At 40.3% G+C, this 27,749-nt stretch overlaps 1 protein-coding gene across 10 annotated transcripts in view; it reads right to left on the reverse strand.

Moving 5' to 3' along the window:
• Positions 1-27,749, reverse strand: part of ELMO1 (engulfment and cell motility 1) — a 526,860-nt gene that overhangs the window by 231,733 nt on the left and 267,378 nt on the right. For all 10 annotated transcript variants that reach the window (XM_087917593.1, XM_087917598.1, XM_087917597.1 and 7 more), the window contains one exon: positions 7,066-7,170. In XM_087917593.1, the coding sequence (XP_087773719.1) occupies positions 7,066-7,170 (105 nt within the window). The remainder of the gene's footprint in view (positions 1-7,065; positions 7,171-27,749) is intronic.

Genomic DNA, 27,749 nt, shown 5'->3' on the forward strand with positions numbered 1-27,749 from the left:
ATTTACTATGAAAATATTGTTGGGGAGAGCAGAGCTGGCGTCGGGGCGGCACAATGTGTGATCTTGATCTCCAAGATCGCTATTGATATCTCCACTGCTGGATGGTTCCGACGGACCTAAACCGTCCCATAGAGACAGTGATTAATTAAGGCATCTCCTGTCAATCCCAGGGACATCGCAAAGTCCCTGGTCAATCCAGGAAAAGCCCTTTTGCCGGCGGCGGAGAGGCAGCCATTCAAGCTGCTGAAACTGGGACAGTTCCGGAATGGAAGAGATTGAAGGAAAGTGTGTCAGTTTGGTGAGATGAACTTTTACTTATTATTGCTTGAAGAGAACACCAAAAAGATTTAAAGTGAAATTAAAAGTGTAGAGAAAAGAGTTTAAGCAGCGAAATTAAGCTAGTTAAAGTGAAAGGTTTTTTTCCCCCTTTTTTTGAACTTTGAATTTGGTAAAACAACTGAATTTTAAACTGGACTGGTTTCTTTAAAATTTTCCATCTTTGTTTTTACTTTTTTAAAACAATTTTTTGAAAGTCTGTTTTGATTAAGACTCTTCTTTTGGATTTGAATTTTACTTTTACTTTTTTTTTTTTTAAAAAAAAGGAAGGATTTCATTTTCTCTTTTTGTTCCTGGTATTGGATACATGAGGGGGGAATGAAAGTGAAGGGGGAAAAAAGTAGCACTGCCATCTACAGGCTTGGAAATATTGTTTCTTTGTTTGTGCTTTACTCAAGGACTTTGAGCTTTGCGCTGGAAAAGATAGTGGGATGAGCATGGCAGATGCAGGTGCCACTCTGTGAAACTATAAATAATTAGAGCTTCGAGTTGAAGTTGAAAGAAAGAAGATTGAAGTGACCTTGAAAATACTGGAACTAGAAACATTGAGTTGATTTATTAAAGAGCCTTGGATACTCAGTGGCAGTGGCTGGCTTAACTTTAGGTTATTTTTCATCTCCTTTTTACTCTCCCCGCAGCTGGATTTTTATATTTGGATTTCAACCTTCTATTCTAGAAACTAGAATGTAAATTTTTTACCTTTTTTTTATCCTCTTCCTTTTCTCTCTTTTATTAAGAGAAATAATTGGATTAATAATTGGATAAGTGCCTAAAGATTTTTCTTTTTCCCTTTTTATTTTTTGGAGTGGTAATTGCCTGCCTGCGCTCCTTTTTTTTTCTTTTTCCTTTTCTCTTTTTTCTCTCTCCCTCTTTACAGGTAAGCACTACAAGATGAGCAGAAAGACAACCAGCTTCCAATAGCCTCTTCACTATCTGGAGGACAACGGTCAATATAGACAATCTTACAACAGGAGAAAGAGAAGGAAATGATATTACAGATGATTATGCAAGGAATTCAGAAGATTGAAAAGAGAATGGAGAATATTGAGCAAAGAACTGAAAAGACAGATGAGAAAGTAGAAAATATTTAACAGATGATGATGAAATCTGAAGATAGATTGTAAAAAATTGAAGAAGATACACAAAGGACAAGAAAATTGGAGATATTGGTACTCGATTGAGCGATGTTGAGAAGGGCAAGTGCGAACCATTATGATGGGAAATTTATAGATCAGAATTTTACTTAGGATTTCAAAATGTAGAAGAAGGAAAAGGTGAAAATCTTGCTGAAATAATGACAGAAATATTGGCAGAAGCATTAGAGGTAACCAAAGAGAAGATGATGGATGGGATGGATGAAATGTTCCATATCTATACAAAATATGCAATGAGAAACAGACTACCAAGAGAAGTTCATATCAGATTCACTAAAAAGATTATCAAGACACAGATACTGCAGGTAGCAAGAGAGAAAAATTTAAAGTATAAAGAAATTGTGGTGCTGAAACAGGTACCAAGAAGAGTAAGAGAGATGAGAAGAGAATACTTATTTTTGATCAAAGAGTTACTTAAAAGAGGAGTAAACTACAGATGGCTGATGCCAGAAGGCTTCTTGTTCATCTGGCAGGAACAAAGACACAGAATTGACACAGTTGGAAAAGCTGAGCTATTCTACTTAGAATATTTCAGAGGAAAGGAGGAAGAAGCAAGAAAGGAAGAGTCATTAATTGAATTTCAAGAGGAGTGTATAGCAATAATTGAAAAAGAAAAAGAAGAAGGTGCAGTAGGTGGTGTACCCAGAGAGCAACAAGAATTAAGACCTTCTAGAGCAATAAAAACCCCTCACAAAGCCCAAAATGGAGGAAAGAAAATTGATTACGATTAACTTAAATGGACTTAATTTGGCTACTAAAAGAAGGAAAGTATTTCACAAATTAGAAAAATTAAATTTTGATATAATTTGCCTACAAGAAGTACATATCAAAAAACAACATGAATATATATTGAAACAAAAAAAAATAGTGAAATTATTTATGTCGCTGACACAAACTAAAAAAGAGGTGTGGTTTTATATATTAAAGATACAATTTCGGCAGAATTAATTTACTCAGATGACAATGGAAGGATTTTGATGGTTGACAAAATGGACAATAATGTTAACACATTTTTAATTGCAATCTATGCTCCAAATGATAACATATGAAAATAATTGAATTGGAGATGTTAATATTTTTTATGATGGGAGATCTTAATGGAATAGTTAATGATCAGTTGGACTATAAAACGCAGAAATCAATAAAGAAAGCTAGAAAGATACTACCAAAATCTTTCTTTTGAATAACTGAAGAATTTAACCTAAAAGATGCATGGAGAGAGAGAAATGTGGATGTCAGCAGAATTACTGGCCAGCATACAAGAGATTGAAATAGAAACAAGCACCTGGGCAGATCATAATCCAGTGATAGTTATTTGGGAAGGATATAAGAGGAGATCTAGATGGGCATTAAATAATACGATATTAAAAGAAAAAGACTTTAAACAGAAAATAGAGAAATAATTTGTTTTGTTTTTTAAAGAAAATAGAAAAGAGGACACATCTTTACAGAATCTCTGGGACACAATGAAGGCCTACACAAGAGGCTTGATAATAGACTACACAAGGAAAAGAAATATAAAACAGAAAAAGACTTTCAAAACATTGGAGGATGATTATAAAAGATTAGAAAAAGATCTACAGAAGTCCCTGCAAAAAAAGACATTAAAAAATAAAATGGATATAATTAAACATAAAATGGGACTAATGGAAAAAGAGGAACTAGCACAAAAAATTAAAAATGCTAAACAGAATTACTTTGAAGATGCAAATAAACCAGGCAGATGGCTAGCTTATAAATTGAGAAAGGATAGAGAATCAAGAAGAATTAGCCAATTAATAAATGAAGAAGGACATGTTTGCTATGGAAATGAGGAGAAGAAAAAAATTATACAAGATTACTACGGAAAATTCTACTTTCAAGAGAATATTCAAGCAGAAAAAGTTAAGCAATATTTACAGAAAGTGAATTTATCTCAGATACCTAAAGATATTGAAACAATGCTAGAAGGAAATATAACAATGATTGAATTAACAGAAGCCTTAAAAAACCAGAACGTTGGGAAAGCACCAGGTCCAGATGGCTTACCAGTGGAGTTTTACAAGACTTTCCTGGAAATATTGAATCTTCACCTACTAGAAGTTATGAATGAAGTTATGTTAAAGAAAAGAATACCCAAAACATGGACAGAACCATATATTACACTTATACCAAAGGAGGATACAGACCTGCAGCAAGTTAAAAATTACAGACCTATAACTCTATTATTATATTATAAAATTTTTGCTTCAATTTTGGCAGAAAGACTAAAAAGATATTTAAATAATGTTATCCATATTGATCAAAATGGATTCCTGCCAAAGAGACAAATCAAAGACAATGTGAGAATTATTTTGGATACTCTGGAATACTATGAGGCGCATCCTATAAAGCAAACGGCTTTGATGTTTTTAGACGCACAAAAAGCCTTGGATAATGTGAGTTGGCAATTCAACTTATCTCAATTGACACAAATGGGCTTTGGTAAAAAAATTATTCAAGCCATTGAAATGATATACTATGAACAAACTGCAAAGATATTAGATATAAGAAAAGGGACAAGACAAAGTTGTCCACTGTTGCCCCTGCTGTTCGTGTTAACACTGGAAGTTTTGAAAAGAAATATTAGAGAAGATAAAGAAATAAAAGGAATGAAAATCAAAAAGGAAGAGTATAAATTGCAAGCTTTTGCAGATGACCTGGTATTCAAATTAGAAGACCCATTGGAAACAGCACCCAAACTAACAGAAAAAATAGAAGAATATGGAAAAGTAGCAGGTTTGAAAATAAATAAAGATAAAATAAAGATATTAACAACGAATATGTTAGCAAGATGAAAGAAAGAGTTGGAAGAAGTTTTAGAAATACAGGTCACAAACAAGGTTAAGTATTTAGGGATATATATTACACCAGATGTAGCACACTGAAAGAGGATAATTATCTTAAACTCAAACAGCAGATTGTGACAGATTTGAAAAAATGGGGAAATTTACAATTATCATTGATTGGGAGAATATCTACAATTAAGATGAATGTATTGCCTAGAATTTTATATCTATTCCAGGCAATCCCAATCCAACTAGGGAAAGAGTTTGTTGAAGACCTAAATAGAATTGTGTTGAAATATATTTGGCAGGGCAAAAAAGCAAGAATAAAACTAAAATTGTTACAAGATGCAAGAACAAGAGGAGGGTTTACCTTGCCCAATTGGGAGTTGTATTACCAGGTGACCAATTTGATGTGGGTAAAGGAATGGATAACATTAAGGAACAGTAGACTATTGACCTTAGAAGGGCATGACTTGCTGTTGGGATGACATGCCTTCCTTTGGTATAAGGGAACCAAAACATAGGGGTATTTTAGAAGACATTACATCTGAGAGGCACTGTTTTCGAATTGGGAGAACATAAAAAGACAATACTATTTAAAAATTCCATTATGGATATCCACTATTGAAGCTTTTCCTTATCCAATAATATATAAAAAGGAACAAACAGTTAGATATGGTGAGATATTGAATGAAAAGGGTGAACTTAAATCTATGCAAGCGTTGGAAGAACTAGATGTAAAAATGAACTGGTTTTCATATTTGCAAATACAATCCAGATTTGACAAAGATGTTAAAACAGAAGGTATTTATGATAAGTTGACTGATTTAGATAAAATCTTGATGGGTACTGATGAAAAAGTAATTAAAAAACTTTATGGACATTTATTAGAATTTAACCTGGAGGAGGAACAAGTTAAAGAAACGATGATTGCTTTGGGGAAAATTTTTGGATATGGGATTGATTTAGAAAAATGGCAAAAATTGTGGTCTCAAAATTATAAAATGACAATGTCAACTGCATATAAAGAAAATTTGTATAAGATGTTTTACAGGTGACATCTACCCCCGACAAGACTTGAGAGAATGTTTAAGAATAAATCGGATAAATGTTGGAAATGTCATCAGATACCTGGTTCATATTACCATATGTGGTGGACATGTTCAGACGCAAAAAAATATTGGACTAAAATCCACACATGGTTGGAAAAAATGATAAAACAACATATAGACTTTAAACCAGAGATCTTTTTATTGGGAATTATACTGGAAATATATAACAAAGAGTTGAAATATTTGATTGTAAATGTTTTAACAGCGGCCAGGATTGTATTTGCTAAGAATTGGAAAAATGATAAAATGCCTATGCAGGAAGAAGTTATTAAAAAAATTATGGACTGTGCTGAAATGAGTAAAGTGACATTTGAAATTAGAGAACAAGAAGATAAACAATTATATATGATATGGGATTTGTTTTATCAATGGTTGGACAAAAAGACATGGTAATGTAATACACTAGACAATTCTATGATAGAAATTTAATATACTGATATAAAACATAATATAGATATATATAACCATTGGTTGAAAGTATAACATAAATTTTAAAATTTGGAATATCTCGTATAAAATGATGGAATAAATAGTTTAGTCGTGGATGATTAATAACTGATAAATATATAAGCATATGTTATTTTGACAATGTGAAAATTGATATAAACTGTGAGTAATGACTACAAAAGGATAGCACAAAAGATTTGTAACCAACTGACACACTGTATGTATATAAAATAGAAGATGGTTTTGTGTTTTTATGTTTTGTATGTGAATGATTGTTTTTAAAAAAATAAAAACTCTTTTTTTTAAAAAAAAGAAAAGAAAATATCATTGTTTATTTAATAGATTTTGAATGAGAAATACTGAAAGAGATCTGAAAGTCACAATGTTTAATGTCACAATGTTTAATTATGTTATAGCATAATTGCACATGGATGGCATTGTTTACCATTGTCTTGTCTTAGTTAAATTGCCCTTTACAAAAATATACTAGGCTTTAGTTTCATCCCCTATCTGAATAAAGCTGTAGAAAATTTGAGATGAAACTTATTTTTAATCAAAACTTTATCATCGTGAGATTTTTCAGATGGAGGAATTCTTGATCTTGTTTTGCTGGGAGATAATAATTTTTCTATTCCCCATAGAATTAAGCCAATCAAATTTAAATAACAGGGGAGCATAACTACTTTGTCAGTCAAATTATCTCCATTTTACTGCATTTCCTAAGATTAAAGTTTATGAAGCTTATTCAACTAGTCTTTGCTAAAATGTTAGAAATAGAATAAAAGAAACCAAATATAATTCTCTGCTTTCAGATAAGCATGTAGGCAAAAAGTGAGTAGGAACTAAAAGTGGACAATAGAAAAATGAATCAGCATTCCTTTATCTTGCATAAGTAAATGAAATCAATAATACTTATTCCTTTCTTTGTGGATTCAAAATATATAGAAGATCAATCAAATGAATCTATCAGCAGGGCATTATTTTGACCTGAAAATAAATTGAGATCACTGCTCAGCAGTCATCAAAACATACAAAAAATGTGGTTCTATACAGCACTATTTTCTGCATTACCTATTAACTGTATTATTACCCCAAGTGCCTTCCTAGAATAATGGTGGCAACTCGAGAGCAAGCTTGACAAATGGATTTTAAAAAGAGGGACAGAAAGACCAAATGATAAATATACCTATGATAAGAAAGAGGCCTTACCCGGATATAAGCATCCTGCTGGTTTTTGGCAAAGTACAGCATGTTGTCCAGGGCTAGCATTCCTGGGGGAGTCTGAGTAAAATCCATTGCTGGGTTTACATGATTCTGCAAAACATAGAATGGGTAACATTAAAGAAAAGAAAGAGATAGCAACATGTTTTTGTTGCATTCATTATGCTACAAGAAAACATTTAATTTTTAATTTTAATTTATTGTTTTATCCCCCCATACCTCTAGGACATCTTCCCCATACCTGCATTTTAGGACATACAAATAAATATTAGGGACAGGGATGGGATCCGACCAGTGTAACTACCGGTTCGGTGATTTTACATTTTGTGTGCACATGCGTACTTTGCATGGACGCGCGCATGTATATCATCATCATCTAGCTGCCTGGACAGCGTGCGAGTGCACAGCAGTTGAAAAAGCACTTTTTTTGTTTTTCAGAGCAACCGGTTCTACAAAAGTGGACAGAACCAGTAGAATCCCACCCCTGGACAGGAGAGATATAACAATTTTGTCTTATGCCTTTCTTTCAGTTCATGTGATTGAACAAAAATATGTTGGCTTACTCTGTACTTCTCTAATTATCAAAAACTATTGACTAATGTTGTTTTTAAAAAAGGCCAGCATCATTTACTGGCAGGTAAAAGCGCCATCTGTACTCAAGTCAGATCTTACTTCTCTTAGGGAGACTTGAGACTTGATAGACAACTATAGATTTAGTTAACCACCGAACTTGGTTCCAACAGTTCAAGATTCATCTGGGAGATGGGGAGCTGTTATGAGGTAAACCAGGGAGATATTTCTGTAGAACACCTGATTCATGAAAGAGTATTACAAAATAAAACTCACAACTCTATCTTGCTTTATCATTTAATTTCCTTTCCACAGTTCAAACTCAGAGCCTGAAGTCAGACAATGCTCACTCAGACAGTACACCTGATCCACAAATGACAGAATTAAGTTCCAATCCATTCACCTGATTAGCCTTGGGAGAATCTCAGCAAAAAAATAATAATCTCCATTTAAATTCAGCTATTCTCCATTTTCCAAGATAGTCAACTAATCAGCAGGTGATGGAAGTAGGAGAGGATATAAATGGATCTTCCCTTTTCTCATACCTCCCCCCATGCTACAGAAAAAAAAACAAAGAATCTATTTTGAAACATTGCACCTTTTTACAATAGTAGTACAGCAGAATTTTTAAAAGTGTAAAAAACCAGCAGCAGACACAAAAGTTTATCCTCCATTGCCATTAATGCTTCTCTTGCCATCACATCTGAAGGTTGAAAGAATGTTCTTAACTCAACAGGCCTCTGGTCATATGGAACAGTTCTTCTGCCTCTTGTCCCTCCACTTTCTGTGTACACTCTCATGAGTTTGAATTGAAAAACAGGAGGCACAAGTTTACAAGAAATGAACTTTTCGATTGCCCAAAGCAAAAAAGCTCTATAATCAGGAACCAGCAGGGAAGAGGTAACAGTTCAAATGAACTCAGCAGGAGCTAGTCACTGAGAGTGTCATCACCAATTGAGAAAATACAGGTAACAGGTGCCATGAACTGTGCCATAAAAGGGGGGAGAACTGCTTCAACACTGCAATACCTGAAGTCAAATATATGATGTCTACAGTGACATCACAGAGAGCTTGTGATGAAGATGTGTTAATAGGTCAGAACAGAAGGGTTACATTGTTCTAAAATATTTATTGACAGAATAATAATTTGTACCAATGTGCTCCTGGTAAAGCATGGGAGCAATAACAAGATATTGCAAAGTATTTTTTCAACTTTGCAGCAACTCCTCTAAAGTAAGGAAAAGAAATTAATTTTTCCACAAGATATGAAAAGCATTTTTCAGATTAGATAGAGCCAGTTTTAATGGTTAAGGCATTAAGCTAGAAACCAGGAGATCATGATTTCTAGTCTCATTTTAGGAATGCAAGCTGGCTAGGTGACTTTAGGAGTTATTCTCTCTCAGCCTAACTCAACTCAGAGGATTGTTGGTGTGGAGGAAAAAAAAATGAAGGAATATTAGACATATTCAAAATCTTCATTTATTTATAAAAATAATAAAGTCAGTGTCAGGTCCCATAGATCTTTATTGGAACCTTGCCATTTCGGTGGGAAGGAAGGAGGATTCCTATTATACTCTCATGGGATGTTTCTTTGTTCCTTTTCTTTACTTTAATGTATCTTTGGGATGTTGGAAGGGAGAAAAGAATGTGCCTTGGGCCATCTGTTTTATCTCACCACTGAAGGATCGAGATGGTGGTGCCTGGGAATTGCCTATCATCACCTTCTCAGCCCGATGTTCTCCCAACATCTTCACACCTTGGGATTGGCTCAAAGATGAACTGGACATTGGAAGGGGCCTCAAAACGAGCAGTTTAACCTACCACTCCAGCACACAAAATGCAGATTCTGCCTACACTCTCTCTGCTATCACTGTCTTCTAATAAAAGTTCCTTTTGAAATTCTGTTCGTTTAAAGAGTTCCGCTTTCTTTTTTTTTAAATAAAATTTTATTTGAGTTTTCACAAAACATCATATAAATAAAATATCTTTTTGAGAACAGCGTGATTCCAGGTTATCACATCTCCATACAGACATAAACTCAATTACATATTTGTCTTTATATTCTATTCCATATCTTATACCTATTTTATCATTTTCTCAATAATTTTCCCTTCCCTTACTTTCCTCAACCTTATTTTTAATTATCTCATTTCTTTCTAAATTCCATTACATATCTTTTTCTAAGTTTCGGTATCTTTCTAATCATTATATTTATACTTTTGTATCTCCTGTTTACAATTTCATATTTTCTTTTCTCATAAAGCAAGATTTCCCCTGGAGTGTAACACCTTTATATCTTTTAATTACTGTCCATTCAAATCTTATTTAAAATTTAATGTATGTCTTTACAATTATAACATTCAATTTCTAACCTCTATTTTGTAACATATAACTCTGATCAGATGAATTCTGCATGGTACATTGCTTAAAAATACACACTAAGTTCTAATATATAGAAGATGAACAGCTGTCCTGCCCTACATAAGAGGTACTACAGACAAAATCAGTAAGATCACATCAAGACTGCCTTGAAAACAGACAGAAAAATAGCAGCCCTCCTAAGAAACCCCAAAGATAAAATTGACCTGGAAAACCAAGGCATATATGAAGTCCCCTGCACATCATGCCCTGCCACATACATCAGACAGACTAATAGAAGAATAAGTACCTGCCTGGATGAACACAAAAATGCAGTAAAAAAACCTGGAACACACTTCCTCACTAGTCCAACACATGAAAGCCACAGGCCATAGCATCGACTTCAATGGCACCAAAACCCTAACCACTATAGAAAACCTCAGCCACAGAATTATCAGAGAAGCCACAAAGATTGAAAAAAGACTTGAAAGCATGAATAGAAGAGATGACTCCACCAGACTGTCAATTATTTGGAAGCCTGCACTCACAAACAAAAAAATCTCCACACCACTAGCCAAGCAAACACCTGGGCACAAACAGACCCTCCCCCCGATACCTCCAGCTCAAACACACCCCAACCAGGCACCCAGATGAAACCTAGCTTCCTAATAAATGTTAGCTGTCCGTTTACTTGAAGCCAAGCCTCACTAAAAGCCTCCAATACAGGAAATACAATATTGCCAGCCAATCAAGACAAAAAAAATTGCAACAAAACAGACAGAAGATATTAGAAACCCCAATCAAGCAGAACACAGCAAACTTCAAGACCAATAAACACAGACCAAGACTCCCAACCAATCAGGATGAAGAAAAAAACCATTCTAACACAGCAGTAGGCTAGCACCAAATTTAAAACAGAAATGGCTGTGAAAGCCTGACTCACAGACAAACACAATACACAAGCCTGATAATGGCAGATGAGATTCTGCCGAAACGTTGCTACAATTTTAAAAGCACAACTATAATGACGTGGGAAAATACCCAAACAGAGCTGAACTACTCTTTCTTTTAGTTGTTTCTTCTTAAGTTTTTTACTCCCTTTCCCTCCTTTTCCTTTTTTACCCCACATAAAATTGCTTGATCATTAAAGATGGCTTCCTATTTGTCCCACCCTTCTTGTTCTGCAAGCATTTCTTGTTGTTTTTCATAGTTTAATATCTCCATTTCTAGAAATTGAAATATGACCCAAAAGATCCTCTTCCCTCTTGTGCGTCTTCTTTCTGTTTTTTAAGTTTCATTTTTAGCTCTTCAAGGAGTGATGCCATTTTAAGCACTTTTAAACAACCACCCAATTGATTTTAGTTCATATCATTAAAATCCAACATCCAAAATTCCAAAAATCACCAAATAATTCAAATAATCCAAAGCTGTTTCTTCTTGTTTCTTTTTTTTTCACTTTCTCTTTCTGAAGGCTCACCTTGTAACAAAGTTTCAGTTACAGTGTATCTTTTCAAAATCTTGTTAAAATTCCACTGTTAATTCTTTTTACTTCTAGGTGGTCTCCTCCATTTTTTCTAGATCCCACCCTTTTCTTTTTATTTTCTCTCCTTTTCTCCTTTTGAAAATTTTGAAATATCCAAAAGTCTTTATTACCCCTTTGACACTTCATTTTCAGCTTAGAATTGCCTATTAATGTCAAAGTGAATTAATATCAATTTCTTGCTTAGATCTCTTCTTCTTAACATTCAAAGTCAATTACAGCTGTCAGTGTGAGAAAAAAAACCAAATCTTTTCCCGTTCCTCTCAACTTTGCTGCTTTAAAAATCCTCTTTAGGAATAATATTATTCTTTATAGTTCAAATTCCAGTGTACAGTTATTTTCTAAGTTTGACTTGGTCAGTCAAAACTTTCTCTTTTATCTTCCTCTTGAACAATCTTGTCCAGTTGGGTTCTTCTTTGAGGTGGCCATTTCTGATCACCGCTGCAACTGCCTTTGGGAAAGGGATGGCCAGCCAAGGATGAAAGATGCGGCTCTCCTCAACCCCGCTGGCAGTCTCCCCCCTCTTCACCACCTCTACGGGTGGCTTCAGCCCCGAATCCAAATGGCTTGAGGCACTCTGGCAGCAAGCACGGATCAAAATCACGCACAATCACGTTTTTTGTCCGTCACCGAAGGAGCCCAAATGGCAGGTCCACAAGAGTTCTGCTTTTTTGAGAAGACCAGCAAGGCAGGACCTTACATTAAGCAGAATCTACATAATGGTCAACCCAGAGAGGGTCCAGCCCTACTGTGGCATTGTGCAAAGAATGTCCAACCAGGGCAGTGATCATGAGGAAGCCAAATGTGGGGAGGCTCGACATGAAGAAAGCCCAAGTGTATGAACAAAGGACAGAATAATTCTGGGACTGCACAAAGCCGAGGTGGTCCATTGGCATAGGGAAGAAGGAAGACTGGGATGGAAGAACCTGAGGTATCACCTTTACTTGGGGCAGCCAACAGCAAGGGTGGAAATGTGAGCTAGAAACCTTTTATGATGGTGATGAAATTGAAGAAAGCATCAGGCCAATCCCAACCAACTCATGAAACAAGCAATGTGCCTCATGAAAGAGGCCCTCCAAGGCATGAGAGTCAAGATGCCAGGGCCTGCACCGCTGGAGACAACAGGGGTCGAGAGGAGGCTACTGGTGAGCGAGATAATTCTCCAGCCCCTGGGACTTCCACAGGTGGTGCAGAGAACACTGATGAGCCCGTTGCCACCCCAATGAACCCACCTCGGAGAGACTAACCAAGGGGCAAAGTTCAAGGTTATCACACTGGCCCTGGAGGGGGCTGATGCATGTTGGATGATAACTTTCCACAACACGGACAACCTAAGGTCTGAAATTTTAACAGCTTCATGACGGCCCTGAGGCACAGATTCAAGGACCCGCTAGCTGACCAAAAAGCCAGGGACCACTTCAAAACCATAAAGCAAAGTTGCTGGCCAGTAACGAAATTTATTGTGATGACCCGGGGCATGTCACAAAGGCAACAGTCAGATAATCAATAGGAGTCACTTTATTAGCTCCAACTTTGCCCCTAATGTCCTGGTTACCTTCTGGGCTGGAGAAAAACTCTCCCAGGAACAGTCTTTGGTGTGGTCCAAAAACTGTAACTATAAGTCCAATCAAGGCAAGATGAGTTTTTTTGTCCAGCAGAGGCAAGAGAAGGAATTCCAGACATGAAGGAATGGCAGTAATTCGACCCAGTTGGGAGGATGCCAGGAACGCAGATAATCCAAGTCAAGACAAGATAAACTCACATTTGTTCCCAGCAGATGCCACACTCAGCTTGTATTTCTTTTAAACTCTCATTCCCAAGTTTGTCTAATGAAGGAAATAAGGGCCCTTTCTTCCCCTGTAATCAACGCAACCCACATTGCTCACTTCTCCATTCCTCCCTGTGTGCCCTAGGGAGGGAGGAACTCCCTCTCCCTTGTTCTATCTCTCCCCTGCTCTGCCCAGCTGGACTTTGCCATTCCCCAGTTTCCTCTGTCAGCTGTTCATCTTCCTCCTTGGATTCAGACTCTGATAGGGACATGACATTCACAGAGGAGTTTCGAGAGCTGGTCTGGCTCATGGACTGGCCAGAAGAAATACTGGTGAGCTGTTTCAAGGACAGGCTGAATGACAACCTGTATCATGCTTATATCACCCTGGCTTGCCTGCACCACCAGTACATCTTGGTGGAAAAAGCCAAAATTGACCAAGCTCAAAATGAGTATTGCTCGAGCAGAACCTGGAAGGGTCACCACCCAAGGGGGAAAGAGAGGTCACCAAGCTCAACAGCCTGCTTGAACTGTAAGAAGGAATGCCACTGCATGATGGAATGTCATGCAAAGACCCTAACCAGAAAGGGAGATCAACTATTGGGTGTGAAGCTAGCAAAACTCTCCCAGTGCTCCAGGGAAATCGCCTTGAAGAGCAAAGAGGTCATGGAGTTCCGGTCCTCCCCGAGTCACTAGAGGGTATTCCTGGGAATACCACGACTTAGCAGAGGTGTTTTGGGAGGTGGGGTAGAATTAATTTCTCCCTCACCGACCTACTGACTGTGCCATCAAGATCCTTCCGGAAGCTAAGCTACTAAACCCAAAACTCTACTCAATGACACCCTGGGAGCTAGATGAGCTGTGCAATTTCATAGACAAAAACTTGAAGCATGGCTTCAGGCCTGTCAGACCTAAAGTAGCTGCCCCAGTGTTCTGGGAAAGGAAAGATGGCTCACTTCATTTATGAGTCAATTATAGGGGTCTAAATGCAGTGTATATGGAAAATATTTATCCCATGAAGATGCTGGCCCATCTTTCAAAGGGCAAGATTTTTTTTAAGCTGGACTTGCGGGAAGCCTATTACCGAGTCAGGACTCAGGAGGGGGATGAGTGGAAGACAACTTTTAACTCTCATTGGGGTGTTTCCAGTTTAACATGCTCCTGTTTGGGCTTCAAGGGGCCCCTACAGTATTCATGCAGCTGATAAATGAGGTGCTGCATGAACACCTATATAAGGGTGTTTTGGTGTTCCTTATTGACATTCTGATATATACTGAAGCCAAAGCTGAGCACATAAAGCTGGTCCAGGCATTCTGAAAGAACTCTGAGCTGCCAAACTATAGGCTAAGCTCTCAAAACGTGAGTTCCACAAAGACAAAATAGACTGCCTGGGATATTGGATCTCACACCAGGGAGTGGGAATGGACCCAGAAAAAGTGTGAGCAGTGTTAAAATGGGAAGCCCTGCACATCTGAAGATAGTTAAAAAGCTTCTTCCTTCTTCTTCCTCAAATTTCTATAGGCAATTAATTCCATCATTTGTCTAAATTGCTCTCCCTATTACTAACTTGTTGAGAACCAAGGGCTAAACCCAGCCAGCCACTAAAGTGGAACATGGAATGCCAAGCGGCATTCAAGAAGCTAAAAAAGCTCTTTACAGCTGAGCTGGTGTTGAAGTACCTGGGCTCAGAAAAATCCTTTGTGATTCAGGCTGACATCAGCGATGTGGGAGTAGGGGCTGTGTTGCTTCAGGAAAATAAGGGGGGGAGGTCAACTACAGCCTTCTGCATACACATTGAAAAAACAAAACAAAACAGCATTGGGCAATAAGGGAAAAGGAAGGCTTAAAAAAAATGGATCCGATACAGTTTGTAATAGTCCTAAAGGTTTTCCGACTTGAGGTTTCGTAGTAGCACAAATGTGGCATTCTTTAAGATACTGTTCAATGTCTGATCTCATATGTGGCCACCAAAACTGCCGCCTTACCAAATGTAGTGCTTTTAAAAATCCAAAGTATCCAGCCTGCCTTACATCATGACATTGGGATAATATCTTTTTCCTACAATTTGATGGAACATATATTTTATCCCCTCTCCAAGACAACTGATCTTTTTCTAAACAGGCAATATTATTTGCTTTTATCCATACATCCATTTTTGTAGCCTCTTGTAATTCCTTTTTGGTTATCTCTTTCGTGGTCAACATCTGAATTTGTTCAGTTGATGTTCCTACAAAGATCATGGACTGAATAACTTCATCTCTAGACACATTGTATTGAGGTAGTCTAGATGGTGCATCTGCCATGAAGTTTTTACCTCCCAGAACATATCGCAACTGGAAATCAAAACATTTAAAATACAAAGCCCATCTTACTTGTTTAGGGGGTAGTTTTCTCAGTTTCTGTAATGCTTGTAAATTTTTATGATCTGTCCAAACTTCGAATTTTTCTTTCAACCCTTCTAATAGGTGTCTCCATGTACTGTGCCCATTTTACGGTGAAAGCCTCCTTTTCCCAAATAGCCCATCTGCATTCTGTGATTGTAAATTTCCGTGATGTATATGCACATGGCTGTTAATTGTCCATCAATGTTATACTGTAAGAGGACAGCCCCCACAGCCACATCTCTTGCATCGGCTTGTACTACAAAACTTTTAGTTGTATCAGGATGTTTTAAAATGGGCTCTTGAGCAAATAAAGCTTTCATGTCATGAAATGCTCGCTGACACTCCTGTGACCATCCTGTTGACTAAGTCTGGGTTTTGGCGCCTGATGTTTAGTTTTTAACAATTCTGTTAGTGGTAAAGCAATTTGCGCAAATTTAGGAATAAACTGCCGGTAAAAGTTTGCGAATCCTAAAAAATGTTGTAATTGCTTTTGTGTTTTTGGCTCTTTCCAATCAACTATGGCTCTGACTTCATTGGGATCCATTTCTATTCCTTTATTGGATATTCTGTACCCCAAATAATCCAGTGACGTACAGTGAAACTCGCACTTCGAAAGTTTCACATATAACTTGGCGTCAAGTAATTTTTTCAGAACTTTCCTCACTAAGGTCACATGTTCCTCCATTGTTTTGGTATAAATTAAAATATCATCTAAATATACTAGAATGCCATGATATAAATGTTCCTGTAATACTTCATTTATAAGTTGCATGAAGACAGCGGGTGCCCCTTGAAACCCAAATGGCATAACGTTAAACTGAGAACTTCCAAGGGGGCAATTAAAAGTTGTTTTCCATTGATCCCCCTCAATAATAGGCTTCTCGCAAGTCCAATTTCATAAAATACCTGCCAGTCGCTAATGTTGCTAACAAATCGTTGATTTGTGGTAAAGGTTATACATTGTCTATACAAATAGCATTGAGCCCACGGAAATCAACACGAAGTTGTAATCCACCATCTTTTTTCTTGCAAAATAAAACAGGAACAGCGATATGTGATTTCCCGGTTTGAATAAATCCACGCGCCAAATTTTTATCTATATATTGTCTCATTTCCTCCATTTCTTTTGGAGTCATGGCATACATTCTTGGTTTTGGAAATTTGCTCCAGGAATTAAATCAATGGCGCAATCAGTTGTTCTGTGTGGTGGTAATGTTTCACACTCCTTTTCGCTAAACACATCTGCCAGGTCTTTATATTCCTCTGGATAACATATTTCTTCATAATCGTCTATAGCTGTTACAACTTCCCTATTATTTACCTATGGAGGGGACATAGGGCCAACTGCAATTCGTAACTTCCTAAAACCGTCTTCCCACCATATTGTGGGCTTCCATTTGCCTAACCATACTAGACTTAAAATTAGTGCCTCCCTCATCTGTGGTACTACAATAAATCGTAAAGACTCCCAATGACTCCTTATCTCTAGTTTGATAGGGGTTGTCATTATTGTAGCAGGACTCCCACCTAATAATGAACCGTCCACTTGTTCAAAACACATAGGTTTGGGCAGTTCTTCCACTGCTAATTGCAATTCATCAACCACTTTTTTTACTACTTAAACATCTAGTACATCCAATGTCGATTAATGCTCCATACTGACCCCTCAATTTGCTTGTTAGATTTTCCAATACTACTGGTATAACAAATGGTCGCACAGGAGTACTCACCAAATCATCCTCTTCCAGACTGTCATCTCCACTATTGTATAACCCTGAGACTACCTTGGGTAATTGTTTGCCATCAGGTGTTTTCCTCTCACATCTATTTGTCATTACTTCCATGTTCGTTTTTTGTGACACCCCTTGAGACCTTACAGAGGTAACTGTCCCTTGTTTTGTACCATGGGGCATGACACCACCTGGTAAATTGCTACTTGTGGCACTAGGAATGCAAGCCACCTGTTTTCTATTATCTAGTTCTATGGATGGACACTTCGTTGCCCTATGTCCCAGACCTTGGCATCGGAAACACCTTATGGGTCCCATTCCCCTACCAATCCTTTAGTCTCCTCCCTCACCTTACCCCGTGCTGCTACTGCTCCTATTGGTTGTCTTTTGGGCCCTCCAAATGTAGGATGGAACTCCCTCAGTCCCACACCCAACTCCACAATTGTTTTATACCATCCCCCCAGTTTCTGGAGACCCCCCCCATAAAGACAAGCCTGCCTCAAACCTCTATCTAAACCAGATCTAAATTCTCTAACCAATAGTTGTTCTGGGCAGGTGTGCAACCTAGTTGCTAATTTCTGAAACTCTGTGACATACTCCACAGCAGGCCTCCCATCCTGCTTCAATTACATTAATGCTTCTTCATATTGATGTATCCTTGACCTATCTTCAAATTGAACTTTGAGTGCATCCAAAAACAAACCAACATCAATCAATTCCTTTGCATGCACACTATGCAACTCTGCAGCCCAATCGGCAGCATCACCTGTTAACGCTGTAGTTATTGCAACTATAATAGACCATTGAGAAGGATAGCAATTTGAATATAATTCTAGGTGATTCACAATTTGGCTTAAATATAATGCTAACCTATCAGGGTTCCCATCAAAGGAAATGTTTATAGGAGCAGGACCACCCCAAACCATTCTTTGGGGCCAATATCCAGACGTGCCTGATGGACCCCATGAGTGAATTGTTTGTCTATTCCCCATCTGCGCATCCCTAAATTCAACCCTGGAACCTGGGACTGGTTTAGAGGTTTTACTCTGAGTTCCTGATACTCCTACTACATCTAATGATTCATCTACTTCCATAGAAAATGCTCCCTCCGACCTTCTCCTACTCATCTCCCTGCTATCTCTGGCACTTGAACTAAAGAAAGATGTGTCTTCCGTTCTAAATCCCCTCCCTGGACTTTCCCAAACGGTCTGGGGAGTAGAGTTCCAAATGCTTAAGTCACCATATTTGATATGGAGCAGTTCCAATGTACTAGCATTTAAACTGGTCACAGAAGTACTACACTCACCTTCATTAGCAATCCATTGTTCCCTTCACTTCTTTTGGCTCTTTCCAATCAACTACGGCTCTGACTTTATTGGGATCCATTTCTATTCCTTTATTGGATATTCTGTACCCCAAATAATCCAACTTTCCTCTCAGCTACTCTTTGGCAGAAATGCAGGGAGAAAATAAGACACTCTTCGCTTCACTATTTAGTAACACAAAAGCTTATTGTTTATTCCTTCCTCTGCAAGGAGTCCGAGATAATAGCTAAGCAAACAAAAATAAACCTGGATCTAACCTGAGTTTCCTGGGATTCGATATTTATAATAATTTCCCCTCATTACCCTTCATTACCCCTGATTATCATTAAAAATGGTAATCCTGGGTAATAAGGGTTTATTACCCATGATTACCGTTTTTAATGATAATTATTCATATGAACTCAATTACATGAATCGTGGTTAATGCGTAGAGCTTCACCTCACAGCATTTTACATAGACCGTGCATATTATTATGATACAGAGTTTATTCTGATGAAGAGGAATGCCATCCTTCAGGTCGCTGTGGCTTCAATTCAAATGCATGTGTTGCATAATCGCGACACTTAGACCCGTCTCCTGGGTGGCTGCACCCTGCCATCAGCAACCCCTCACACCCCATCGATGTGTCAGGCTCCAAAAGAGTCGGAAAGCACCCAGAGCCCAACAAAAGGCAGGCACTGCTCTGTCTGGCTCAGCCCTTCAGATGGAGACAGGTGCCATGGCAGGTGAGGCAGAGCTGGGAGGGACACGTGAGCTGAATGTTTGGAGCTGCACTTTGTGGAATTTGCAAGTGGGCTCGGTGGGGCTGCTTAGTGGGGAGGGAGACTTTGGCCTGTTCACTTTAGTGCGGGATGAGAACGCAGAAGGCACAGGAAATCCGTGCCTCTTGGTGTTCAACCCTCAAAGACTCCTTTGCTTCCCAGAATCTCCTGCACTCTCTCTTTCTTCCTCGCCTCCCTCCTTTCCTCCTTCCTTCCACCCTCCCTCCTTCCTTCATCTCTCTCTCTCTCTCTCTCTCTCTGATTCTGATTCTCTGGTGCCTCATCTCTTGCTGTGTCTTGCGGGGTCTTCTGGCCATTATTGGTACTGCAACAAGAGCAAGAGATGAGGCAAGCATGTTTTGCTCCCAATCTGGAATATGGAGTGAGTCTCCATCCCCTGCCATCACCCTTACCTTCTCAGGCCAGGCGAGGAGTGACTGAGGGGGGAGAGCGATGGGTGGGGCTAGCCAGTGGTGGGATCCCCTGCCAGGGAGCCATAGCAGAGGGATGAAAGAGCCACATGCAGGTCTGGAGCTGCAGGTTGCTGACACCCGGCCGATAGCAATGTCATTTTTCCCCCTTTTATTTTGACCCATATAGATTCTAGGATATTTTCATTCTTGGTTTTATTTATTTCTGTAGAGATATACAGTGATGGGATTCAAATAATTTAACAGCTGGTTCTTCCTAATGACCAGCTGGGAAGGCTTGGCTGGGGGGGTCATGTGACTGAGTGGGCATGGCCAACTCTGCATCACTTGCTGGGTGGTGCCTATATGGGCCAGGCAGGGTTGGGAGGGAATCCAGGGGTCTCCGGTGGGTGGAGCAGGAGGAAAGAAAGTTCCAACCCCACTCCTCTCTCTCTCACACAGATTGGATCTGATATCTCTCTTTCCCTCCCTGCTTAGAAAGTCTGCCAGGCTGAGATACATGTACTGCGGCATGCTGTGGATGCCCCTCCCTCGTTCCTTTGCCAGGCTTCCCTGTTCCTGCTGCTTGTGCTCTCTCTCCCCAGTCTAGCTTGATGCAGGTGGAAGCTCACAATTGCTCTTTCAAAGCCTGGTGTTGGTGAAGCTGGGCACCAGTGAGGGCTGGCTTTTTGCCTAGCTTTGTCCAGCTTTCAGGCAGGAAATGGACAAGGGCCTGGGGAGGAAGTGAGATAGATAGCATCACATCAGATGTACTTGTAATTGGATGACAAATCATGCTCAATGAGTAGTCTTTAATTGTACTATGTCTACATGGAGGGAAGTAAGCAGTGGGGTACCACAAGGTTCCATTTTAGGCTCAGAACTCTTCAATATCTTCATAAATGACTTAGATGAGGGAATAGAGGGGGAACTTGCCAAATGTGCAGATGTGTCATACACTGGCAGGAATAGCCAACACCCTAAATGATAGGCTCAAGATCCAGATAGATCTTGACAGACTTGAAACCTGGGCCCTATCTAATTAAATGAAATTCAATGTAGAGAAAAGTTAAGTCTTACACTTAGGCAAGAAAAACCAAAAGTACACATATAGACTGAATGAAACCAGGCTTAATAGAAGAACTGTGAGGGGAATCCTAGTGGACAACCAATTAAATATGAGACAGCAGTGTGCATTGGCAGCCAAAAAAGCCAATGCAATCCCAAGTTGCATAAACAGAGGGATACAAATTTGGTGGGGATATAGTAACGGAGGTTTTAATTTTTTTTAAAAATGGTTTAATCCAATCAGTCTTCCTGGAAGTCTTATGAAGTCTCTTGAATCACCAAGACTATTTTTCCTTAGAGGCTACAGAAGAAAAAAAAAAGCTACAAAGCATCTACTAATATTTACTCCATTTTGCTGAACAAAACGACTTGTCTTTTGCCTTTTTCTGTTCTCTTTCCACGCCATTAGAGACTGCCTGGATTTTCCTGAAGTCTTTAAAGCTATGGGGGAACTATGTTCACCATTCACCATGTTCCGTATTTGTTTTTCCCCTCTCTATATTTTATTTCCTTACTATTATCTTTCTCAATTTAGTCTACACCTTGGGATAGGTATTTAATATTATTCTTGCTCTCATACATGTTGTCTCTATTTTAAAAAGATTAAATATACCTTAAACTCTCTTTTCTGAAAATTCACATCTTCAAGTGAATGCATCAGATGCCCTAGCTGTATATTTTAAGCACTTTTATTCCACATATATGAGGGAGGAGTGGGTTTAATATTCATGTTCTCCATTGTGTCAGCAAGAGAATCCAGACATGGGTAACTCTTGTCTTGTCGCTCTTCAGATTGAGTTGAAATTCGGAGGACACGCCTCCCTGATAACAGTTCCCAGTTTCAACTCAGTCTTCAGCTCTTTTGGACATCTTTTAGGGACTCTGAGAGATTTACACAATGACTTTGACATGAGAGCGACCTTTCCACCGGGATTCTGCTCAATTTGACAGTTTTTGACCATACGGTTTGGTAGGCAAGCTGCCTGGCGCAGCTGCCTTTTTTTGCATCTGACAGCTATGGTTGTCAGATTTCCGGGAAGAGTTTTGGATCCTTGAGCCGGCCTTCAGTTATTCCATTCCATAATAAGCCCAAGTAAGTTAGTTCTGAAGCAGCTACTAGGATCAGAGCCAGAGCTCTCACTCCTAAGAAGCCCATGAGGGCAGAGGAGAAGGACGCCAGATGAAGGCAGAGAGCCTTAGATAAAGAAATTGTGAAGGCTCTAAAGGAATCTGAACGTCAGAGGCTGGCTGACTCCAAGATGGCTGACACCGTGTTTTCACACCCTTTTTCTACTGAGCAATTGCAGCCAGAGGAGCCTGGAGGGCCCAATAACTGCACTTATAAGCCTGGGCACCAGATGGTTCTAGCAAACAGTTAAATCAGCAAGGCTTTTCATTGCCTTTAAATGCTGAAGTCTCTGCTAATTCCCTGTCAAGGCTGCCTTTAACAGCTCGACAGTGGGAGCAGCCTCTTAAGAGAGGTCAGAGCTGTCTCAGAGGCTACCTTTACCCCAACAGCGGTGGGGCTCTTCCCAGGGGAAGATGCCCTCACATATGAGAGTTTGGATCTCTGAGGCCATAAGCAGGGGATTTCTGAGTGTCTGCAACAGCGGCAGCAGTCAGCCATCACTGCAGCTGAGCATCCCCTGCATCCAGGACATCTGCAATCTTTCAGTGATGGGGTGCAATTCCAAAGGCCTTATTCCCCTGAGCCATTCAAAGCCAGTCATCATCTGAGGGGGGGTGCATCTTTCGGAAGATGAAGGCATCTCACCCAGCATCCTGACCCCTGCAGGGCTATTTCGCCCCAGTTTATTTAGATCTCTGCTTTTTAAAGCAAAGAACATTGCTCACTTGGGAGAAGCCTGGGATTGACTGATGTAGGCAACTTCCTGTTCACAGAGCAGGCCACTGAAGCTGAGATGATCCCAGTGCCTAAGATATTTTTGGATGTGGTGCAGAGATAATGGGTACCAGGGGTATATCCCCAACCCAGCACACTGAGACAACCTTTTACAATACTCTCGGCACTTCAGGTGCTGATGGTGAATGCTCCAGTGGCAGTCTTACCATCTTCTTCTGTCTTGCCAACCGATGCAGAGGATGCTCTGAAGTTAGAGGAGAGAAAAGCAGAGATATCTCTCTGCAGGTCCCATCAGGTAACTGCCTGGGCGGTCAAGGGTGCCACAGCTGCATCATTCTTCAATGTGCCCTCATTGCATTGGCTCTGGCAGCTGCAAGAGAGAATCCCTGCAGGTGATCTTCGCACATACCAAGACATTAACAAGCTCGCTGCAGCTGCTGAATTTTCTGCAGATGCCATGATGAATGCTGCTATGTTCACAAAATGGGCCATCGCCTCATCGGTGATAGCCTGGCATATGTTACGGCTGCATCATTGGCAGATGAATGGCAAGAATTAGTGGAAATTGCCCTCCGCCCCATTTAAGGGGGAAAAGCTATTTGGGGGATCCCTGGAACTATCTTGATGGAGACAAAAGGAAGGTGCTTCCCTCCTAAGGCAGGCGAGACGACTATCGTCCCTCACCTTATTTGTGGAGGCCCTCGTTTCAGTAGAGTGAACTCACATACAACAACAAGGTTCATAGTAGCTCCAGTTATTCACCTTTTCAAATAGTTAATGGGATAGAATTTACACCCATACTGGAATGGCCGCAAACTGCACAAATACAAGAAACTCCCAATACCACTACATGGGCAACCAATATAGCGAAACAATGTAAGTCAAAATGATTCAATACCTGACCTAGAAATAAGCTACTTTTTGTGCAGACCCATCAAAAGTAGCAGTCAGGGGAGGTGATCCCCATCTTCCTGGTGCCTGCCCTCCCCAATGAGGCCCATACTCCATCTCTCGTCTTTTTATAGAGACAGATCTTATGGAATAACTTTCGGATCCCACACTCCTCTCATCTAATCCTCTAGTACGTAAATCTGACTGTTCCAAGCCTCTTCCTACATCAGTTTCCCTGAATCCCATTGATTTTGGTGTGCCCAAAGAACTACTATCAAGAGTTAAGGCTTGTTTACGTCTCAAAGAGCCTCTATCCATGGGCCCTCGCAATGTCATCTCTCCAAACTGCTGACGTAAAAGTTCCAATGTGTCACTATGTGGAACCATCCACTGGCTGTCTTCTGCTCCAGGTCACCTTTTCACTTTCCAGTTCAATGTTTGTTCTGTTTGGGGCATCCCTTTTGGAGCATAACTCTGTTCACTTTTGGCCGCACGGCTGGCTGAGCTTTTGGCGGAATATCCTTCGTCTTCTCCCCCATATCCTCACGGTCCTCTCTGTGCTCACCCCTCTCTTCAACTTCATCGCAAACCTCTTCCTCCAAAAAAATCAGGGTCTTTACCTTCTGCCATGATGATTCACCAATGGAGTAAACAGTAAAAGGCTCAGCGCTGGCTTTCTGTCAGCTCCTATGGGAGGTCGTTGAACCTGGTTCAATAAAACACTTCACTCACAGTCTTGATGTAACAATGTGTGTTTATTTTGGCCTCCTCCAACAGCAGCAACAAATGGAAAGTCCGAGTAAAGCCAGCACTGAGAGCGTCTGCCTCAGTGCTGTTTATATTTCCCGTTCACCCCCCACCATTAATTAGCTAACACCCGCCCTTAGCAAAACACCCAACATCCATCTACAGCAAACTTGCGCGCTACCACCCAACCACCCAAACAACACCTTCCCCCTCCCTGAGTGTCATCCTTCCACCCCAATCCATTCGATGTCCCTTATGTGGAATGCTGACCAGCCGAAATGACATCCTGAGGTATTTCCGGGCTGGTAAGAGTGGGAAACATTTTGCTTAGAGCTTTGCAAAATGCTGAACAACTGATAAGGCAATTTCCCAGCTGGTCACACTAAAGCGGGGAGGGGTGGTTACGCCTGGCTTTGTTGGCTGTCATTGACATTGATTCGGGACCTTCCAGGTAGATAGCTCTCCCCCAACCACAGCAATGTGTCAGGCTTCATTTTGTCAGCAGCATTGTTGAAGCCCGACACAGGGGCTATCTACCCAGTAAATCAGAGGTCTTACTTCTCAAATTCCAACTACCAGATCAATAGATCTGGATTTGGGACCAGAGGCAGGTAACAGTTACAGGGCAGACAGTCCTTTTGTGGCAACAGCAGTAGATCCTACAGATGCCCCAAGTGATGTTGGGTCTCAGCCTCCAATAGGGGGTTATCTCGGTCTCTTTGCAGACTGGTGGGAGGAAACCACTACAGATGTCAGGGAAACAGTAAGATCGGGGCTCTCCCTCAAATTTCTTTCTACCACTACCCTGAGGTTTTTCATTCCCTACCCCATCTCAAGAGACTCTGCAAAGGGAGACCTCATGGAATCGGTAATTTGTTGGACATTCAGGCCATCTAGCCAGTTCCAGAGGACCAAGAGGGGCAGGGCTTTTATTCAATCTTGTTTGTCATACCAAAGGCCTCAGGGTGGTGGTGGTGGAGAGCAATTCTGAATCTAAAAGGGTTGAACATCTGGTCTACAGAAGATTCAAGATACACTCCTTCAGTCCATTCTGGACAGTATCAGAAGGGGCAAATTCTTGACTTTGGTAGACCTGATGGAGGCATACCTCCATGTGCCGATCCATCCAACCAGCGACATTTTCTGTGGTTTTGTTATGATGGACTCCACTTCCAATACAGGGCCCTTCCATTTGGCCTGCTGTCTGCACCCAGAATGTTTACCAAGGTTCTGGTGGCACCAGCGCCACACCTCAGGATGCTGCCCATTCTGATCCAGTGCTACTTAGATGACTTTTTAATCTGTCGTGCACAGATTTTGATCTGTGCACAACAATCAGGATCCTTTGGGATCATGGCTTTTCCATCAATCTGACAAGTGTCATCTGATTCCTACTACCTGACTGTTGCATCTGGGGGGCAATCATAGACATGGTAGCTGGCAAGGTCTCCCTATCTCAGGACCACCAGGATAGCATCAGGACCTTGACAGACCAAATCAGGTCAGACAGAGTTGTTCTTCTCGCCTTGCTGTCACACCTAGGCAAGATGATCACTTGTGTTTAAATAGTCCCCTGGGCATGATTCTACACCAGGCCCTTACAGTGATTTCTGCTCTGCTTCCAAAGGGCAGGCAGGAACAACTAATCAGTGAGGGTTTGGGTCCCACCAGAGGTGCTGTGTTCGTTCCTCTGGTGGACGTCCCGGGTCATCACCCGGGGTTGCAGCTACAAGGAACCGGGCCATCTAAACATCATGACCAATGCCAGTATGTTTGCTTGGGGAGCCCACCTTGGATCTCAAGTGGCCCAGGGGAGGTGGATGCAAGAGGTATTATGGCACAGCATAAACTGGCTGGAACTCAGGCCGGCCCTCTTGGCTCTCAGGAGTTTCTGGCAGGATGTCTCAGGACATCATCTCCTCCTCCTAATGGATGTGGCCACCAAGGCCCACATCAATCAGCAGGGGCACACTCATTCCAGGTCCCTCATGCAGAAAGCAGATCAGCTGTGCCATTGGGCAGAGAGACACCTTCTCTCCATCAGGGTGGAGTACATTTTGGGAGTGTCAAATGTGCAGGCAGACTGGCTCAGAAGGGCCACAGTCAACCATGTGGAGTTGCATCTGCATCCCAGTCTATTCAGGGAGCTATCAGTGTGGTTTGGCCACCCGATTCTGGATCTCTTTGCCTCTCTTTCAAAAAGCTAACTTCCCAGATTCTTTGTGAGGTTTCCAGCACCAGGGACAGAAGAGGTCAACACACTACATTACCTGTTGCCACAAGGCCTGTTGTATGCCTCTCCCCTCTTCCCCTGATTCCAGGGGTAATCGGGAAGGTGCTGTTGGAAAGGGAAGAGATCTTACTCCTAGCACCACAGTGGCCCAGATGACTGTGGTTTGCCAATCTGGTCAGCCAGTCAATTTCCAGGCCTTGGAGGATTCCCCCGGGACGTCCACCAGAGGAATGAACAAAGCACCTCTGGTGGGACCCAAACCCTCGCTGATGAATTGTTCCTGCCTGCCCTTTGTTTAAGGCAAATTTAAAATACAAATATAATTGAATTTAGGAAATATATGAATTTCATTTTTATAATGAAAGGTATGTAGGATACAAGATATGTGGGGGTAGAAAGTGTAAGCAACTTAGCATAATGATTTTTTATCTTGTAAACCTGTATTTGTCAATGCTATACAAATTGTTTACTTGTCACATATTTCTCAATAATGCTTTTTATTTTCAATAGTTTTTCATTTTCTTGAAATTCCTGTTTATAGATCTGTCTTTGTTTCTTTTAAGTGTCAATCACTTAAAAGGTAATAGATATAAGTATAAACATGAATAAGAATACAGGAAATAGGTACAAATAAATGGGGATAATAGGACAGGGACGCTAGGCATGATGGTGCACTTATGCATGCCCCTTACAGACCTCTTAGGAATGGGATGAGGTCAATAGTGGTTAGTTTGAGGTTAAAGTAGTGGGAGGTTAGAGGATGTAACAACAGAGTCAGGTAGTGCATTCCAGACATTGACCACTCTGTTTCTGAAGTCGTACTTTCTGCAATCAAGTTTGAAGTGCTTAACATTGAGTTTGTATCTTTTGTGTGCTCTTGTGTTGTTGTGGTTGAAGATGAAGTAGTCATTGACTGGTAGTCATGCTTTACCTCTAGATAAACCTAAGATAAAAGTTGGATTTACCAATAGTTTTTTGATAGTTTATCATAAGTTATTTGCAGTAGATTGACAGGAATTATC

The sequence above is a fragment of the Pseudonaja textilis genome, chromosome Z (genome assembly GCF_049901715.1).
Source record: "Pseudonaja textilis isolate UNSWEBS1 chromosome Z, rPseTex1.2, whole genome shotgun sequence".
In the NCBI taxonomy this organism is placed as follows: domain Eukaryota; kingdom Metazoa; phylum Chordata; class Lepidosauria; order Squamata; family Elapidae; genus Pseudonaja; species Pseudonaja textilis.